This window comes from Drosophila teissieri, chromosome X, assembly GCF_016746235.2.
Source record: "Drosophila teissieri strain GT53w chromosome X, Prin_Dtei_1.1, whole genome shotgun sequence".
Taxonomy (NCBI): Eukaryota; Metazoa; Arthropoda; class Insecta; order Diptera; family Drosophilidae; genus Drosophila; species Drosophila teissieri.
The window spans coordinates 10769435-10789018 of record NC_053034.1 but is presented as its reverse complement, the minus strand read 5'-3'; the positions used below and the strand labels follow the sequence as shown (position 1 = coordinate 10789018).

The window sequence follows — 19584 nt, the reverse complement described above, 5'->3', positions numbered from 1 at the left end:
TGAAAGGGTGGCAAGGCTGTGCTCCAGAGAACTAGATGGTAGGTGTACTCGCTAATCAAAGTGGTGTATCGATAAAAAGTATTATCCGATAACAAACTGAGCACTGTTAATTATCTGAAGCGCCAAAATTTAAACTTAATAAAGTTTGGTGTTAATTAGATTTGGTTTTTGCAATAAATGTTTATTCTGGTCAATGTTGTTATAAATTTTACAAGCACTATTATATTCAGCCGGGTGGCGGGGGAGGAGGGGTTGCTTACGATTACGAAGTACAAGGCGGGATCGAATCCAACTAATACAGCTCCGATTTTTGCATGACGGCCGTGACCAGCGCCTTGAACGCGTCCTCGATCATGATGATGTGCAGCTGGGCATCCCGATACGAGCAGAGCTTGGCGCTCTCGGTGAGGGGCATTTGCATGGTGGTCACGCCCAGCGATGACTGCGAATGCAGACTGCGCCCGGTGGTCATCAGGATGTTGACGCAGTCGTCGGCCAGAATGGGAAACGTTTCCACGAACCGCACCATAGCTGGCAGCACATTGCGCAGGAATTTACACTTGGCCGATGCGGTCAGCAGGGACAACGTCGTCTGGATCACATTCAGGCAGAATTTCGAGACGCCCAAACTCTTGGGTATCGAATAGTTGAGCACCAGGTGAGAGGTCAGTTCGATGGTGAAGATCTGCTTGTCCATCTCGGTGACATTGAGGAATTCGTGAACGAAATCAATGCATATGTGCATCGATGGCACACTGGCGACAATCATGGGTATAACAGACTTTGGATACGTTTGGAAGTGCACTAGTTTCGCCAGCGAAGGTTCCGAGATGAATGCCTGATGCACATACGTGCCAATGATGCCCTGTATCTCACGCAGCTCCAGATGCGACACCCGGTCCGATGCCTTGCTGGCCATGTACTCCAGCACCTCCAGCAGAATGTGCACGGCGGCACTCTCCTGCGACGCAATTAGCGTTGTCCTTAGGTCCTCCCAAACCGCATCCGTCTGCACCATGCCGTTCTTGTCCAGCACCTGTTTCTGCTGCATCTGCATGTGCACATTGAGATAGGTCTTCGAGGCGGCCAGGCTGCCCTTCAGGATGCGCAGCAGGATCATCAGCAAATAAGGCGAACAGAACACGGACCGTGGGCAACTGTTGGACAAGAGGACAAAAATTGCATGAAACAACACACGGAAATCACAAGCTAACCCACCTCAGCACCTCCATGGGCTCCAGAAGACTCTCGTTGGCAAAGGTCCGTCGATTGATCGAGTCCGAACTGTTGGTAATCGCTCGCAGCGACATGATCCACAGCGTGGTAGGCAGCACGGCGTTCAGGCGCAGCCAAATGTCGTTGTACAGATCCTTGATGTAACGCGGCACCGACTTGGCGAACACCATCGGCAGATGCTGCACCAGCTGTTGACCATACTGCGCCTGCGTTTCTGGAGGCATCTGGAGCAGCTGCTTGAACACCCGGATGGCCAGATGCGGTTTCGTCTGGATGGCGGCCAGTGCACGATCTAGTTGCTCCGGCTTGAGCTCACGCTTGCTTACCACCACCGTGGAGTTGCCCTGCGCCAGGTTGTGCTCCTCCAACCAGTCATCAACCATGCTGAGATGCGGATAATTGGAGATAATCAAACGCAGCAGCGGATGGAACAGCGAGAGATAGTCGTGGTGGTAGTTGTGCGCCTTCTGCAGCAGATACTTCAGTGGCAGTCCGCCCAGGAAGTTGTTGGAGTACTCCTTCTGCTTGCGGCCACCCAAAGCGCTGAGGTTCATCAGCCGTGTATCCTCGTACAGCATGAGGTAGTAGATCATCAGCAGCTGGGCGGTTAGTGGACACGTCACCTCGATCTGGCTCAGCTCGTCACTTTCCGCCATTGGTGGCAGCTCCTCGGCGAAGAATGTGAGCTTGGATGTGCGGAACACGTGCAGGATTTCGGCCTCAGTGAAGGGCCGATGCATGTGATCAATATTCACCTTACCGGTGGGATTCGGTATTATCAGCGTGTTGACAAAGACCTCCACCAGGGCCGGCATCACCGGATGCACTGGCCTCACCGAGCTGCATATTTGCTTGAAGATCCACGACTTAATGGGCACTTTGTGCTTGAGGAATGTCCTCGATTTCAGCAGCTGATGGATGCAGTGCACCGGCAGGTAGCCCGGTATGGTGCCATTTAAATTCGGAGTGACGGGCACCCGAACCGCATGCAGCGCCACCACCTGCTCCGTGAACAGGTCCTGCGTGAAGAGCTGCTTGATTCTGTTTGTACTATTGGGTCGAATGGGTATCTTCATGGCCAGCGTGGAGCAGACCATCTCGCTGATGGCCGAGATCTGATTGCTGTGAAAGTGAATGGCCAGCAGCAGGAGCATCTCACCCAGCGACGTGCTGGTTCCGGAGCGCTTGCAGAAGAAGGCATCCTCCCGTATCAACCACTGCAGCCACTCCACAGCCTTGTTTTCCAGGGGAATGGTGGACACCAGCGAGGGACAGGCGATGAGCATGCACAGCGCCAGCGTTACGAATCTCACGCCGGAGGGCGTCGCCTGCGGACAACTCGTGACCAGCTGCGACAGAGCATTGATCTCATCGTCGTTGAACTTCAGACCACCAATGCCGCGAAGGGCACAGTACAGTCGCAGCAGCACCGCGCCCTGTAGATTGAAGTCGCGCAGCTCCGCCGCATTGGTCGTCGTTTGGATCACCTTCTGCAGCAACTCCACGCGCACCAGATTCAGTGCGTCGCCCTTTCGCTTCTGGCTGGAGCGTATGTAAACGGCGAACCAGGAGCGCAGATTCTGGTCATTGCCCAGCAGCAGGCCCGTGAGGAAGGCGATCTGTGGGTGGGGAGGTGCAGTTAGCATTGTTATCTCATTTTGTATTTGTAAACATTGTCATAGGTCTAAATTAGTTTAATTCGCTGCAACGAATTAGAGAGAGATAGCGAAGCGGCATATGCTCGTTTCTGCTTTATGTGCTAAAATGTACGAATGTTACAATAATAAGCAGTATTATAAATGATCAATAATATCAAATCTTATGTACGTTAAATTTAAAGTAAAATGTGAATGAAATGTGGTAAATCTGCAGATCTGCACCTTCTTACAACGACTTTCTGGTTAATATTACCCTACTCACCAGATCCTCGGGATGCTTGAGCGTAAGCTTCAGCATGAACGACGGCACCTTAAGCATGTCCACGCACATGGACCTGTTGGCCAGCGCCTGGGAGGGATTCATTTCGCTGAGCCCCATTAGCAGCATCAACCGGTGCTTGCCATCGCTGCCATCCTCGTCGCAGTTGGCGATCACATGGGACACAACGTCGCGATAGCAATCCGGAAAGTTGGCGACTAGGGCGCAGATGATGCGATGTCCGTTGGGTACATGGACAAGGGCGTCCGTTAACTCCAGTATGTTTAGCAGGGAGGGCAGCTCGGCGAGAGCAATGCACAGAATGTCGACCACCTCCTCCAGATAGATGCCATCGTCCAGCATCTCCGAGTGGGCGGCGGGCTTCTGTTCGGAGACCTGCTGCTGCAGATTGAAGATCTCCGAGAGCACCACACGCACCTTGCGCGCCACATCCGCCCGCTCGAAGCCCAGTGCGATGCCCGACTGGAGTCCGTACTCGTGTTGCTGTCCCTCGAAGAAGGCCGACTTCTGGCGGGCCTGCAGCTCCTTCTTTAGCTCGTTCTCCAGCTCGTGGTAGTTAACCTGCAGGTAGGAGACGATGCTGTTAACCACCTCGATGCCGATGAGCACGGCCAGGATCTGTTTGCGCGACTCCATCGACGATTCGGTGTTGTCCAGTGGCGATAGCAGGCTCATCCGCACCAGCGAGGGCAGAACGGGCCGAATCTCTGCCTCCGGATAGCTGGCCAGCAGGGTGATGTCCAGATTCTGCATGGCGCAGAAAACGCGCGGCGACACATCGTACATCTTCACCGGCATCTTGTCCTCGTCGTCGTCGTTTCGTCTCAACTTGTTGCACCCGGCAATGCTCGTCTGCTCGGTTGTCCCGCTCCTTTGGCCTGGCCGGCGGGGTGTCCGTGCTGGAGATGCCGGTGCGGGTCTGCTTTAATCTCAGCGAGCGGTAGGTGGGCCAGGGAATGCCGGAGAATCCGAGAATCCAATGCGATCCGCATCCAAAAAATCAACACACGTCAGTGTGGCCAGTCGGAGAGGCTATAAAAATACCAGCAATAACCTCACTTAGTTTAAAATACAAAATACTATAAAAGGAAGTTTTGGTATCGAAGAGATGAGCAGCTAAAGATAAATATTTAGAATTATTGCAAAAGGTTTACAACTACATAACTTGATTAATAAGCTTGTTGTTACTATAATTAAGTAAGTAATATAAGTAATTTTTATCAAATGGTAAACTTTTTGTAGAATTTTAAAACAGTTTTGTAATATACAATTTGCATTTAGTTTGCTACCTATTTACTGTACTTAAGACGTTAGTATGGTGCTACTATTATTATCAATACGATCTATTTTCTCCCTCAAAGCCAACATATTAAAAACAAAAACCTTTTGGCACATTACGTAAACTCGTCAATTTGTTTATTTGATGTGAGGCTTTAAAATTATATTATTATATTCAGTAATAATGTAAGTTAATAACATATGAAGCTTTTGAGCTTTACAGTTTCGGCTACTTTATAGCCAAATCAATCGTTAGCTGTCGCGTGGCACGGCCACACTGCGCAGTAGGCGTTTTTTAGCGCCTTCTCGCGCTGGTTCACTTCGTTCACTCGTTCGCAACGCGATGTTTTGAATACATACATTTTTTCCATTCTCGCCAAGTGAAGTTCATCCGCCAGACCGAAGATTTTTAGTCGAACGTGCTAAATCTATGAAATTAACTGTGTTTTATGAATCAATTAGGGCGAGCGGAGCTGCAAAATTATCGAGTAGGTAAGTGAAAGTCGCCGCAGTGCAGTGAAAACGGCGCGAAATGCGAATTGCAAGCGGTCGAACGGGGAAAATGTGAAATAGACCAACGCCCAAGTGAATAGGCCACGAAAAAGGAGCCACCAATAAAAGGCAGAAGTGGCAAAAGAGAGCAAAAAGTATCTTACTCTTGCTGTGCGAGTGTGTGTGTGTGTTTTTGGTTTGGGAATGAGAAGTGTGCTAAAATATGAAAACCAAGTGATTTTTCGCTACATCTCAACGTACATAATAAAAACATCATCGATTAAAATTGCCTGCTAACTCATATATTTTGACGCTGTCGCCGTCGCTGCCGGCGTCGCTGCCTCTGCCGCCGATGATGACATCATTCGGTTTTCGGTGAGAGCGCGTAGCGTGCGTGAGTTTGTGTGTGTGTTTGCTCGAGTAATCGAATTGGACGAGTGTTGTTCGCATTTTTTTTTGTATTTTTTAATTTACTTGGTGTAAATGTGCCTGAATTGTAGGGCCAAAACTCTAAGCTGTGAACTAAAACCATGAAAAACACGGTGCTGTGCAAAAAAGAAGCGCAAGCCTTAAGTAACGTTTGCGTCAGTTGTTCCGTTGGTGATAAAAAATGAAGAACACGGCTATCGCCTAATCGGAGATATATATATATACATATATACATATGTATCATACATTGAGGTTGTTCGTGTGTTTGTGAGTTTTTATGAAATACAAGCGGTGCGCTCTTTTTTCTTCCCCATAGATACGCATACGCCTATGCACTTGGCTGAAATACAGTTACGTGCTCACCAACACATCGGCTAAAAATAACACACACTCCCCATTTCCCATTTCCCTTGCAACCCCACCCACCCGCCATTTCACCTCCCCTCAGAGGTCACGAGTTGAAGTTTCTTTTCGATATTACGAAGAAGACACAGTGCTCACTTCAAGTTAAAAGACACAAAATATACAGAGCTGCACTTGCCCAATATTTGTTTGTTTGTGGGTTTGTTTGTGTTTCACCTTGTCGCTGCTGTTCTTGTCTTGTTGTTGTTTATGACAAATCACACACGTACAGTTGTAAACACAACACACACACACCCTCAGCCGGACCCGCACCCACACCTACAAACATACAGGCATTCAATCAAATGATCGCCGAAAACTCATTAACTTGCTCATAAATGGCAGGGAAAACTGGTTTTTCCTTAGCGAAGACTCAACTTTGGTGGTGGTTTCATTTCCAAGTTTCCAAAGTTGAACTCTTGGCCTGTTTAATTGAACTCGCAGTTGCACACACGCCCCGCTCTCTCTCTCTTGCTCTTGCGTTCTCACTGTATTTCTCTCTGTGATGAACTCACACTGGAAACAAGAGGATCGGATCGGCCATCATAATTAAGTCTAGAAAGCACCAACATTTGAAAGGGGGCGAGGTGGGGTGGGTGAGGTGTGTAAGCGGGAGAGAGCTAGCCCGTGAGAGCGACTTGTGCAGTTTCCACCCCTCTATCCCTTGCTCGCTTCCACTTCCAACACTCCCACTCCAACTGCACCACCTTCCAGATACAGATATATAGATACAATACCACTCGCTCTCTCTCACTCTCTCCCTTTCTATCTATCTCTGCCGCTCCAGTTTTGTTGTTGCTCGCTCTCGCTCTCTCAAAGTTTTAAGCTTCGTTTTAATAAAAATATTACGTAATACTAAGATAGAAGCTGCTGCGTGCGTGTGCGTGTGTGCTGATTTTGCTTTTGTTTGTTTTAACAATTCTCGCTCGCACTATGGTTCTTGTTGTTCCTTTCATTGGGTGTTGTTGTTGCGGTGCTCTCATAAAATTAGTACAAATGAAATCAGCAGCTTAGTTAATTGTGTAAGCGGGAAGAGGAAGAGCGCAGTGTGGAGGAGGACGATAACGAAGCGATGGGAAAAAGTTATGTTTGCTGCTTTTGCAGTCGTGTGCGTGGAAGGGAATGACCCCGGCACCTGTGCAAAAGCGAACGGGAATAAAGGTCAAAGGACATTAGCACAAAAACCCACTGTTATACACAACAAAAGGGGCTTGCTTCAGTCAGCGATTCTATTTTTGACCTAGGTCGGCAAGCCTATATTACTTAATTCAATTAATAAAGCAATTTAATTGTTATTCTAATCGAGCTGCAGTAATTCAGTGAAGAATTTAGTGTTTGTCTTACAAGTAATTTCAAAAATCAATCATCATATTGAATATTTATGCATTAAATATAAACATTTACGGACATAAAATAGAAAAATGTTGAGTTCTGCATTTATTACTGTGTTCTCCAAATTTGTAATGTGAAAGCCGGGGAGAAAGTGCGGCAATAAAAGAAATATATATATATATGAAGTGGAAAAAGTACAGCCCAAGTACTTCGCCCATTTTCATTGCAGTCGAAAAGCTTGCAAAAGTGTGAAAAACGCTGCGATGTGTGAAACCGAATGGATTTTCGAGGGCCAAGCCAACTGGCGTGTGAATAGGTCATAATTTCAAATCGTCGGCTACGTCGATAAAAAACAAGTGGAATACCAGTATACAAGCCCATGTAAATGAGTGATAGACATACGGACACACGTAAAACAAAAAGCTCGCCGATGGAAAAATGGAAACTGAATGGGCTCAGCATGAATATGATTTATGAAAATGTGAAATGTGTGATGTGTGCTCACAGTCGAGGTCATAAAGATAGCAGCGAACTTTAACAGTCGAGTTGAAATTTATTATTTATTTATTACTGATATATGATGATTATTTATTGATAAACCATTTACCATTTCATTTTAAAAAAAAGTACAAGAAATAGTTAATGGCAATGGTAAACTATTTGTCAATGAATAAGCAATTAAATAACCATTAAATACAGTAACCTCTGGTGCATTCACATGGATGACACCCCTAAATGAATGAAACCCGCATGTAAAGCAAACCCTCAGTAATTAGCTACTTGTTATGTGGATACATTATACACATGTACATGTTTGTACATATGTACCTATATCTTTTTTACCCCCCACATCGTTTGCTATATAGTTTTTTTTGTCTGCCGTTTCGATGGTTTTTGTGAATTGAATTTCCTGCAATTTCACGGTTTTGCCATTCGAATCCGGCTGGGGGAGGTCCGCCCCAGTTTTATGTACTTGTTTTTTTTTTTTTTTTTTTTTTTTTGGCCAGAGAGTGATGTAATCGCTTTAAGTCATAGTGACAATTACGATCGGACATTCTAGTGGTGACCCCGGCGACCCGCGTGACGCCATGCCATCCCATGGCAGCCCAAACCCAAACCCAAACTCAAACTCAAACTCAAAGTGAAAACGAGAACTGACATACATAAATGAATCACCAGACGCTGCTGACAATTATCTAACCGATTTTCCCACCGCCTCTTCCAGTGATTCTCTTCTGAAGGCAACACATTCGGTTTGGACTTGAAGGATAAACTCAGAGGAACGACGAACGAAGGAGTGGCGAGCTCCCGTGAAACGAAACGACAAAACCCAACACTAGACACTCTATACACTATACAACTATAAAGAGGCAGCTATCAACTAACTAAATTAAGCACGAAACCACTGTGGAAACCGTAGATCCCCAGCCATGACGACGGACATTTCGATTGTTCGCTGGGATCCCAGCCAGGGTCCTGGCAACGAGTACATCGATGAGTACGAGTACGATGGCGGCAACTCCAGTTCCCGACTGTTCGAGCGGTCCAGGATCAAGGCTCTGGCCGAGGAGCGTGAGAGTGTGCAAAAGAAGACATTCACCAAGTGGGTGAACTCGCATCTGTGCCGGGTCAACTGCCGCATTGCCGATCTCTATGTGGATATGCGGGATGGCAAGCACCTGATCAAACTGCTGGAGGTCCTGTCCGGCGAGCGACTGCCCAAGCCCACCAAGGGCAAGATGCGTATCCACTGCCTGGAGAACGTGGACAAGGCGCTGCAGTTCCTGCGCGAACAGCGCGTTCATTTGGAGAATATTGGCTCCCATGACATAGTCGATGGCAATGCTTCCCTCAATTTGGGCCTGATTTGGACCATCATCCTGCGCTTCCAGATCCAGGACATCACCATCGAGGAGGTGGACAACAAGGAGACCAAGTCGGCCAAGGACGCCCTGCTGCTCTGGTGCCAGATGAAGACTGCCGGCTATCACAATGTGAACGTGCGCAACTTCACCACCTCGTGGCGCGACGGCCTGGCCTTCAATGCCATCATCCACAAACACCGTCCGGATTTGGTTCAGTTCGAGAAGCTCTCGAAGACGAACGCCATCCACAACCTGAACAATGCCTTTGACGTAGCCGAGGACAAACTGGGCCTGGCCAAGCTCCTCGATGCCGAAGATGTGTTCGTCGAGCATCCGGATGAGAAGTCCATTATCACCTACGTGGTCACCTACTATCACTACTTCAGCAAACTCAAGCAGGAGACGGTGCAGGGCAAGCGTATCGGCAAGGTAGTTGGCATTGCCATGGAGAACGACAAAATGGTCCACGACTACGAGCACTTCACCAGTGATCTGCTCAAGTGGATCGAAACGACCATCCAGTCGCTGGGCGAGCGGGAGTTCGAAAACTCGCTGGCCGGCGTCCAAGGGCAGTTGGCCCAGTTCTCCAACTACCGCACCATCGAGAAGCCGCCCAAGTTCGTCGAAAAGGGCAACCTGGAGGTGCTCCTGTTCACCCTGCAGTCCAAGATGCGGGCCAACAACCAGAAGCCCTACACACCCAAAGAGGGCAAGATGATTTCGGACATCAACAAGGCCTGGGAGCGACTGGAGAAGGCGGAACACGAACGCGAATTGGCTCTGCGCGAGGAGCTCATCCGGCAGGAGAAACTGGAGCAGCTAGCCGCCCGCTTCGACCGCAAGGCGTCCATGCGTGAGACCTGGCTGTCGGAGAATCAACGTCTGGTCAGCCAAGATAACTTCGGCTTCGATCTGGCGGCCGTTGAGGCGGCGGCCAAGAAGCACGAGGCCATCGAAACCGACATCTTCGCGTACGAGGAGCGGGTCCAGGCCGTGGTTGCTGTTTGCGATGAACTGGAATCGGAGCGTTATCACGATGTGAAGCGCATCCTGCTGCGCAAGGACAACGTTATGCGCTTGTGGACCTATCTGCTGGAGCTCCTGAGAGCGCGCCGCATGCGCCTGGAGATCTCGCTGCAACTGCAACAGAACTTCCAGGAGATGCTTTACATCCTCGACAACATGGAGGAGATCAAGCAGCTGCTGATGACCGACGACTACGGCAAGCATCTGATGGGCGTGGAGGATCTGCTGCAGAAGCACTCACTCGTCGAGGCCGATATCAATATCCTGGGCGAGCGCGTCAAGGTGGTGGTCCAGAACTCGCAGAAGTTCTTGAGCGACGACCCAGAGTCGTACAAACCCTGCGATCCCGAGATCATTGTGTCGCGCGTCCAGCAACTGGAGGATGCCTACGCAGAGCTGGTCCGTTTGGCCGTGGAACGTCGCAGCCGCCTGGAGGAGAGCCGCAAACTCTGGCAGTTCTACTGGGACACCGCCGACGAGGAGAACTGGATCAAGGAGAAGGAGCAGATCGTCTCCACCGACGAGGTGGGTCACGACCTGACCACCGTCAATCTGATGCTCAGCAAGCACAAGGCCCTGGAGTCGGAGATCACGTCGCACGATCCCCAGCTGCAGAATGTGGCCAAGGTCGGGTCGGAGCTGATCACCGAGGGTCACTTTGGTGCCGATCGCATCAAGGATCGATTGAAGGAGATCCTCAACAAGTGGGACCACCTTCTGGACCTCACCAAGTACCGCCGTCAGCGCTTGGAGAACGCCGTCGAGTACTTCCAGCTGTTTGCTGATGCCGATGATGTGGACAACTGGATGTTGGACACCCTGCGCATTGTTTCCAGCGAGGACGTTGGTCGTGACGAGGCTAACGTACAGTCCCTCCTAAAGAAGCACAAGGACGTGGCCGACGAGTTGAAGAACTACGCCGAAGTGATCGATGCCCTGCACAAACAGGCGGAGAGCCTGAAGCTAAACGAGGCGGAAAAGGCCAATGTGGACAAGCGCCTGGAGTCGATCGACAACCGGTACAAGGAGCTTACCGAGCTGGCCAAGCTGCGCAAGCAGCGACTCCTCGACGCCCTCAGCCTGTACAAGCTGATGTCCGAAGCGGATGGCGTGGAGCAATGGATCAAGGAGAAGACCAAGATGTTGGACACGATGACTCCTGGCAAGGACATCGAAGATGTGGAGATCATGAAGCACCGCTTCGAGGGCTTCGACAAGGAAATGAACGCCAATGCTTCGCGCGTCGCCGTGGTTAATCAACTGGCCCGCCAGTTGCTCCACGTCGAGCATCCCAACTCCGATGAGATACTGGAGAGGCAGAACCACCTCAACCAGGAATGGTCCACCTTGCGCGAGAAGGCCGAGGCCAAGATGGATGATCTGAAGTCCGCTCATGGCGTCCAGACCTTCTACATTGAGTGCCGCGAGACCATTTCGTGGATCGAGGACAAGAAGCGCATCCTCACCGAAACCGACAGCCTGGAGATGGATCTGACCGGTGTGATGACTCTGCAGCGTCGCCTCAGCGGCATGGACCGCGATTTGGCCGCCATTCAGGCCAAGCTCTCGAGCTTGGAACGCGAGGCCAACAGCATCGAGGATGAGCATCCTGAGGAGGCCAAGATCATCCGCGAGCGCATTGCCCAGATCGAGTTGATTTGGGAGCAGCTCACCCAGATGCTCAAGGAGCGCGATTCGAAACTGGAGGAGGCCGGCGATCTGCATCGCTTCTTGCGCGATCTCGATCACTTCCAGACTTGGTTGACCAAGACCCAGACAGACGTGGCTTCCGAGGACACTCCCACTTCCCTGCCGGAGGCTGAGAAGCTTCTGAACCAGCATCAATCGATCCGCGAGGAGATTGACAACTACACTGAGGACTACAAGAACATGATGGAGTACGGCGAGCAGCTGACCACCGAAGGAAGCACCTCAGACGATCCGCAGTACATGTTCCTGAGGGAGCGCCTGAACGCCCTGAAGGATGGCTGGGAGGAGCTGCACCAGATGTGGGAGAACAGGCAGGTGCTGTTGTCGCAGAGCCTGGATCAGCAGCTGTTCAACCGCGATGCCCGCCAGACGGAGGTGTTGCTCAGCCAGCAGGAGCACTTCCTCAGCAAGGACGATACCCCCGTCAACCTGGAGCAGGCTGAGAACCAGCTGAAGCGCCACGAGGCCTTCCTCACTACCATGGAGGCGAACGACGACAAGATCAACACCTTGCTGCAGGTGGCCGACACCCTGGTGGAGAAGGATCACTTCGATGCGGACAAGATTGGCAAGCGTGCGGAGAACATCACCGGACGTCGGGATGACAACCGTCAGCGGGCTCTGGACCAACACGAGAAGCTCAAGAATCAGGTGAAACTGCACGAGTTCCTGCAGGATCTCGAAGAGCTGGCCGAGTGGGTGCAGGAGAAGTACGCCACCTCACAGGACGAGTCGTACAGGAGCGCAAAGACCATCCACTCCAAGTGGACGCGCCATCAGGCCTTCGAGGCGGAGATTGCCGCCAACAAGGAGCGCCTATTCGAGGCAGAGAAGTCCGCCCAGGAGCTGTCCAAGGAGAAGCCCGAGTTCAAGGACGTCATCGAGCCCAAGCTTAAGGAGCTGGCCAAGCAGTTCGACGACCTGGAGGTGCACACCAAGGAGAAGGGCGCCATGCTGTTCGACGCCAACCGCGAGGTGCTTGTCCAGCAGACATGCGACGACATCGACTCCTACATCACCGACCTGGAGAAGCAGATTGTCAGCGGCGACACCGCCAACGATCTGACATCCGTGAACATCCTGATGCAGAAGCAGCAGGTTATCCAGACCCAGATGGCGGTGAAGGCACGCCAAGTGGAGGAGATCGACAAGCAGACCGAATACCTCCAGAAGACCGTGCCCGAGGAGAAGATCGAACCGATTGTGGTGAAGAAGACGGCCGTGCTCGAGCGCTTCGAGAAGATCAAGGCGCCGCTTCTGGAGCGCCAAAAGGCGCTGGAGAAGAAGAAGGAGGCCTTCCAGTTCTGTCGCGATGTCGAGGACGAGAAGCTCTGGATCGACGAGAAGCTGCCGGTGGCCAACTCGCCAGATTACGGCAACTCCCTGTTCAACGTGCATGTGCTGAAGAAGAAGAACCAGTCGCTGGCCACAGAGATCGACAACCACGAGCCGCGCATCAATGCAATCTGCAACAATGGCCGCAAACTGATCGACGAGGGCCACGAGGATGCCAAGAAGTTCGAGGCACTGATCAGCGACCTCACCCAGAAGTGGCAGGAGCTCAAGGACGCCATCGAGAACCGACGGAAGCATCTGCTGGAGTCGGAGAAGGTGCAGCAGTACTTCTTCGATGCCCAGGAGGCGGAGTCCTGGATGAGCGAGCAGGAGCTCTACATGATGGTCGAGGATCGCGGCAAGGACGAGATCAGTGCCCAGAACCTGATGAAGAAGCACGAAAACCTGGAGCAATCGGTGGAGGACTACGCCAACACCATTCGCCAGCTGGGCGAGGTGGCGCGTCAGTTCAGCGGGGATGACATCTCCTCCGGCGATGCCGTGGCCGTCAAGCAATCGCAGCTGGATAAGCTCTACGCTGGGCTCAAGGATCTGGCTGGCGAGAGGAGGGCTCGCCTCAACGAGGCTCTGCAGTTGTTCATGTTGAGCCGCGAGGTCGACGATCTGGAGCAATGGATAACCGATCGCGAGGTTGTGGCCGGTTCCCAGGAACTGGGCCAGGACTTTGACCACGTCACCCTGCTGTCGGAGCGCTTCAATGAGTTTGCCCGCGACACAGAAGCCGTTGGCGGCGAGCGAGTGGCCAAGGTGAACGGCATTGCCGATAATCTCATCCAGGCCGGACACTCTGATTCCGCCACAATCGCCGAATGGAAGGACAACCTCAACGAATCGTGGCAGGATCTGCTGGAGCTGATCGAGACCCGCACCCAGATGCTGGCCGCTTCCCGGGAGCTGCACAAATTCTTCCACGACTGCAAGGATGTGCTGGGTCGCATCCTTGAGAAGCAGCACGGTGTGTCCGATGAACTGGGACGCGATGCCGGCTCCGTGTCGACGCTGCAGCGCAAGCACTACAACTTCCTGCAGGACCTCACCACCCTATACTCACAAGTCCAGCAGATCCAGGAAGAGTCCGCCAAGCTGCAGGACGCCTATGCCGGTGACAAGGCCAAGGAGATCACCAATCGGGAACAGGAGGTGCTCCATGCCTGGGACAATCTCCAGGCGATGTGCGATGCCCGCAAACAGAAACTGGCCGACACGGGCGACTTATTCCGCTTCTTCAACATGGTGCGCATCCTGATGATCTGGATGGAGGACCTCGTCCGCCAAATGAACACGTCAGAGAAGCCGCGCGATGTGTCCGGCGTGGAGCTGCTGATGAACAACCACCAGAGCCTTAAGGCCGAGATCGACACACGGGAGGACAACTTCGGTGCGTGCATCTCGCTGGGCAAGGAGCTGCTCACCCGCAACCACTACGCCTCCGCTGACATCAAGGATCGCCTGATGACGCTTAGCAATAGCCGCAATGCCCTGCTCCGCCGCTGGGAGGAGCGCTGGGAGAATCTCCAGCTGAGTGAGTAAACTCTATATATTTGAAAGGTACGCCCTTCTTAATCACCGATTTCCCATGTATAGTCCTGGAGGTGTACCAGTTCGCCAGAGACGCTGCCGTGGCCGAGGCCTGGCTGATCGCCCAGGAGCCTTACCTGCTCTCCTCGGAGCTGGGCCACACAATCGACGAGGTCGAGAACCTGATTAAGAAGCACGAGGCCTTTGAAAAGTCTGCCGCCGCCCAAGAGGAGCGCTTCAGTGCTCTTGAGCGTTTGACAACAGTGAGTGCTTACTTGTGAATATATATTTTCTGGATAACCCATAACATTCAAACGATCAATTTCGCTTTCAGTTTGAGCTTAAGGAAATGAAGAGGCGCCAGGAGCTGGCGGAGGAGGCTGAGCGACAACGCATCAAGGAGGAGCAGGAGGCCAAGGCCGCCTCAGAGGCGGCGGAACAGGCCAAACGAGAGGCTGAGCGACGCGACGACGTGGATGTTGGAGCCTCGCACGACGACTCAGGTATGAAGTATAAAATGTTACGTAGTATACATAGGCTTGTTGAAAATAACACAGATTTGTACATTATCAATGTAATAATAGCATTCAACATTTGTTGAATACAGCTCGAACATTTTGAGTGTTTATTTTCAACAAAACTGTATCATAGTCCAGTTGTCCTTTGCCATATCCGCATCCAAATCCATATCCATATCCATCCCAGCCCCAGTGTCAAGATCCCAGTCAAGATAGCACTCAAGATCCCGCTGCAAGTCTCGTCTAACCAAAATCTCTCTTAACGTTTTCTGTCATTCAATCATGCCTACTTAACCAAACTCAAACCAATCTCATCTTGCCACGGATTAACCAACTAACCAATCAACTTAAACCCATGAAGCGGCCAAAGACACGGCCGTCGAGTTCGAGCGCGTTGTCGAGATCCAAACAGGTATAAAGCAACATTATCTAGGCGCAGATCCATGGCCTTTCGCATCTAAGTGACCGCATGGAAGTTATTCATTTCGTTTGTGCTTATTTTATTGTGCTTAATGTTGCAAAATGCCCTGACCTTAAAACTTTAAACTTATACATTTCTTGTCTGTTTCCTAGAACGAGGTGCAACCCCCGGCGCCGGCGAGGGTCACGAAGGCTATGTGACACGAAAACACGAGTGGGACTCGACCACTAAAAAGGCCTCCAACCGATCTTGGGACAAGGTAAACCCCATTTCCATTCAACTAATGGATATAAAAGCATTTTGCAAGAATGCTTAAGAAGTTCACCATTAAAACGTTTTGCATTTAACACCCATAAACGTTTTTGTTTCGCAGGTTTACATGGCTGCCAGGGCCGGACGCATTTCTTTCTACAAAGATCAGAAGGGTTATAAGAGTAATCCCGAATTGACCTTCCGCGGTGAGCCCAGCTACGATCTGCAAAACGCTGCCATTGAAATTGCCAGTGATTACACCAAGAAGAAGCACGTTCTGCGAGTCAAGTGAGTAGCAAAAATGCAATCCATATTGTGTGCAAACCCATGTACTTATCGGATATACTTTCCATATATTCTCCCCATACAGGCTCGCCAACGGCGCCTTATTCTTGCTGCAGGCCCATGACGACACCGAGATGTCCCAGTGGGTGACCTCCCTGAAAGCCCAGAGCGATTCGACAGCGGTGGCCGCCAGCAGATCCCAGACTCTGCCCGCCACCTCACAAAAGGACGAACCAAAGCGCAGATCGTTTTTTACTTTAAAGAAAAAGTAAACTAACAGCCGTAACGCAACCATAAGCAAGAGCAGCTAATTAAAACAAATAACAAATAATAATATGATGAGAAATGATATAATACAAATACAAAACGACAACAAATTATACAGCAAAAATTAAGAAGAAGCATATATATATTTTTTTTTCATATATTTAAACTTATTTCGTAATGAGAAAAAAACAAAAAAACCGACAAAAACTTGCAAGAGAAGAACGAGCAAAACGTAAACAATTATTATGCTTATCAAATTTGCACGATAAATACTGCTATTATGATTAAACGTATGTATCTTATTTATTTAAACAAATACAAAGTAATATAAAGATAAAAAAAAAAATACAAAAACAAACAAAACATTTTGAGGAAACCAACTCGTGTATGCATTTCAATGTATTCGATAAATAAACGAAATATTCCTTTAAAGTACACCAATTGCCGGCGAATTGATCAATTACCGCTAACGCTTATTGATTTTGGCAAACGAAGTGCAATTTATTGTGAAGGTTTCTTGATTGCTATTTCTAAATAATTAAGTTTGAAATTCCGGCAAAATATTCGCCGGACTCGGGGATGATGATCTACTGGCATCTACTGGCTCTTTTTTGTTGGTTGAGTGGATCTAGACTTAATCATCAGACTGATCAGCCGATTGAAGGGAATCTCGAAGAACACCGTCATTACAATGGCGAAAAGGTAACACACCACCGAACAGGAGATGGTCAGCATTATCTGGAAGCAAAAATGGTGGATTGATCATATGGGTCCCATAGTCACATAGTTTTATGAACTCACTATCATGGTGTTGTCCGGTTTAACATCATTGTCTAAGGATTGGTAGAAGTACATGATGACAATGGGATTCAACAGGTAGATGGCGTAGGTGAACTTGCTGATCCGCTGCACCAGCTCCGACTGCAGGAGTGCCAGCAGCCAGCGCGTAGGAGCATATGAGTCGCTGTTGTCCGACTTGGTGCCGCAGATGATGAGATGGCTGGCCGACGTGGCCAGCACAACACGCAGAATGACCATGAAGCTGACAATAATACTGACGGCTGGCAGTTGATCCATGGCCACCTGACTCGTCAGCCAGCCAGTGCCCGCCACGGCTAACAATCTGACCCACCAATTTGGCATTACGAAATCGAAGGGAGTGCGCGTACCCTTGACGTGGGAGTAGGCATAGGAGCCACCAATTATGTAGGCGAGCATGCGTGCGTACGGGCTCATGTAGAACCACTGGTTGGTGTGGTATAGCTCCTCGAAATTGGGGCCCACCTCCTGGATCTCCATCAGGACAAGCGGCAGCAGGGCGCTGAACACCAGCAGCAGGTGGGTTATCCACCTGACCATTTTTGGGTGCATGGTGTGCGTGAAGAGCAGCAGCATCGCCATCATGTGCAGCTGCATGTCGCAGCCCAGCGACCAGGTCCACGATCCGCACATAACCTTAAAGGGAAACATGTTCTGGATGAACAATAAGTTGCGTACGCCGTGGCGTCGGCACAGCTCGTCCTGCGGATCGGTTATATGCAGAACGGACACTTGGCGCTGGTACTCAATGACGACCACACCCGTCAGCATAATCACAAATTGCAGCGGAGCCAGCCGGCAGTATCGATGGATGAACTGTCTGAGGTAGCGACGCGCGTTACCCAGGAGTCCATCGCTGGCGATATCCTTTTGCAGTTGGTCATCCTTGAGGAAATTCAAAACCGTCAAGTAACCACTGCGATGTTAAAAAGTAAAGTAAAGTTTCGATCATTTGCTTGTGAGCATGCTGAAGAATTCTGAAGCATTACCTGATCAGAAAAAAGATCTCCACCATGCAGGGCCAGTAGGTATGCCGCATGGTCATCGACACCAGCTTGCTCAGCATCTCGACCGACTGATCCACGGAGAAGTACTTGTACCAGATCACATGGACGCCAATCAATGAGAAGGCGGTGAACACCCTCAGTCCGTTGATGGCTCTATTCTCCTGGCTGGGATTCACCGGCTTCCAGGCCTGCTGCCAATTGTCGCCCAGATCAAAGCACGCCAGGATGCGTGAGTACTGGCCAAGACCACTGGAGGCCACGAGGGTCAATAGGAAGGTCACACCAGCCACTGCAATTAGCATTTGCACTGCTCCACTGTGAAAGAAATGGGATTTGAGCTCTGGTTTCTTGGCATAAGCGAACTTGGCGTCCATATCCCAGCAACGAAAGGACCCTTTCTCGGCCATCGATCTTTGGATGAGTTGCTCCACCTCCGGGACGTCACAGCTCGTGGGCATACAGAGGCCAATGTGCAGCAGGGGATTCTCTTTGATGGTCACCTCCAGCTGCCACGGCGAATTGGATTCAATGTAGGCCACCAGATAGTGGAATTTAATGGGCGAAATCGCGCGCAGCAGGCGGAAATTGCTGGAGGTCATATCCTGGAGTACCGGCTCATTGACGGCGCGGCAGGTGAATCTGTTGCCCAGCCAGGTGCTCTGGCCCATCATAAAGTTGGAGAAGCCCTCGCCGGAGGCGTCAATAGCTATTGATTGCATTGTTAGGAATTTATTCGAATCAAAAGTTATCCTTCGGTGATTATTTGCTAGTACCTCCTAGAGGACTTTTACCCACCGTCCACACCTACCTTTCAGTGCCCAGGACTGCTGATCCTGCCAAGCTTTTCTCAGTTCCAACAGCTCTTCCTCACATTTGGTCAGTGTGGTATTTGTGGTACGATGTTGAGGAACCATTTCGATGAGGTCCTTGAGCAGGGATTTCGACTCACAGTTCCCGACATCGCCGAGCACGGCGATAATTTGGACAAGTAGCAGAACGAGGAACATGAATACGATCGGAGGATTGGGGACAGAACACCTCAGTACTTCACGACAGACGCCGCACAACTAATTCTGTGCCGGGATGAAGCAAAGTCTAAGCCGATCCACATAACCTCCGTTTATTTGGGGTCAAGTGATCCGTGACGCTCTTTAAGATCTGAGTAGTCTGAATAGTCGCTTTATAGTCACATCTGTAGTAAACCTGAGCTTGTTTTGTAGTTAGCACGAATGACAGCATGTTGGACTTCTCGACTGAGGTTTACCTGGTACGGGTACGGATAACCCATTTGTGTCGGAAATTACTTTTACTTTTAGGTTGTGCTTATTAGTTTAAACAATTTAGAAATACTACATTGTCAAGAAATTAGGCAGTTTATTTAAAAATAATAAATATTCTGCAAATAGTAATTAAAGAAATGCAGGTTCAACAAA

General features: G+C 50.2%; 3 protein-coding genes across 6 annotated transcripts; 1 reads left to right on the top strand and 2 right to left on the bottom strand.

The window, feature by feature from the left end:
• Window positions 1–160: 160 nt before the first annotated feature.
• Window positions 161–4192, bottom strand: LOC122623270 (integrator complex subunit 2). The gene is made up of 3 exons (XM_043802317.1): window positions 3157–4192; window positions 1219–2855; window positions 161–1157 (listed from the first exon to the last, which is right to left on the bottom strand). Exons 1-3 carry the CDS (start codon window positions 3970–3972, stop codon window positions 293–295), a joined length of 3318 nt encoding a protein of 1105 aa, XP_043658252.1. The 5' UTR covers window positions 3973–4192; the 3' UTR covers window positions 161–292.
• Window positions 4193–4776: 584 nt separating this feature from the next.
• LOC122625185 (spectrin beta chain) lies at window positions 4777–16766 on the top strand. 4 transcript variants are annotated; one of them, XM_043805158.1, is made up of 8 exons: window positions 4778–4940; window positions 8333–14586; window positions 14649–14845; window positions 14917–15085; window positions 15462–15512; window positions 15674–15780; window positions 15895–16061; window positions 16144–16766. In XM_043805158.1, exons 2-8 carry the CDS (start codon window positions 8538–8540, stop codon window positions 16328–16330), a joined length of 6927 nt encoding a protein of 2308 aa, XP_043661093.1. In that variant the 5' UTR covers window positions 4778–4940; window positions 8333–8537; the 3' UTR covers window positions 16331–16766. The 4 variants fall into 4 exon arrangements, with proteins under 4 accessions (XP_043661095.1, XP_043661093.1, XP_043661092.1 ...); XM_043805157.1 differs by having other exon boundaries at window positions 4778–4944; XM_043805159.1 differs by lacking the exon at window positions 15462–15512 and having other exon boundaries at window positions 4779–4944.
• LOC122625187 (O-acyltransferase like protein) lies at window positions 16748–19234 on the bottom strand. Its single transcript, XM_043805161.1, has 4 exons — window positions 18960–19234; window positions 18134–18857; window positions 17127–18060; window positions 16748–17063 (listed from the first exon to the last, which is right to left on the bottom strand). The coding sequence occupies exons 1-4, from the start codon at window positions 19156–19158 to the stop codon at window positions 16923–16925; spliced, it is 1998 nt and encodes a 665-aa protein (XP_043661096.1). The 5' UTR covers window positions 19159–19234; the 3' UTR covers window positions 16748–16922.
• Window positions 19235–19584: the final 350 nt, after the last annotated feature.

What these genes read in the sequence shown, in the direction of transcription:
- LOC122625185 (XM_043805158.1), top strand. Translation starts at nt 8,538, where the DNA reads ATGACGACGGACATTTCGATTGTTCGCTGGGATCCCAGCCAGGGTCCT. An exon ending in AGCCTCGCACGACGACTCAG is followed by an intron (nt 15,086 to 15,461) that starts GTATGAAGTATA and finishes AAACCCATGAAG; the next exon opens with CGGCCAAAGACACGGCCGTC. An exon ending in CCAACCGATCTTGGGACAAG is followed by an intron (nt 15,781 to 15,894) that starts GTAAACCCCATT and finishes TTTGTTTCGCAG; the next exon opens with GTTTACATGGCTGCCAGGGC.
- LOC122623270 (XM_043802317.1), bottom strand. Translation starts at nt 3,972, where the DNA reads ATGCCGGTGAAGATGTACGATGTGTCGCCGCGCGTTTTCTGCGCCATG. An exon ending in TCAAGCATCCCGAGGATCTG is followed by an intron (nt 2,856 to 3,156) that starts GTGAGTAGGGTA and finishes CCCCACCCACAG; the next exon opens with ATCGCCTTCCTCACGGGCCT. An exon ending in GAGCCCATGGAGGTGCTGAG is followed by an intron (nt 1,158 to 1,218) that starts GTGGGTTAGCTT and finishes CTTGTCCAACAG; the next exon opens with TTGCCCACGGTCCGTGTTCT.
- LOC122625187 (XM_043805161.1), bottom strand. Translation starts at nt 19,158, where the DNA reads ATGTTCCTCGTTCTGCTACTTGTCCAAATTATCGCCGTGCTCGGCGAT. An exon ending in GAGATCTTTTTTCTGATCAG is followed by an intron (nt 18,061 to 18,133) that starts GTAATGCTTCAG and finishes TTAACATCGCAG; the next exon opens with TGGTTACTTGACGGTTTTGA. An exon ending in AACCGGACAACACCATGATA is followed by an intron (nt 17,064 to 17,126) that starts GTGAGTTCATAA and finishes TTTTGCTTCCAG; the next exon opens with ATAATGCTGACCATCTCCTG.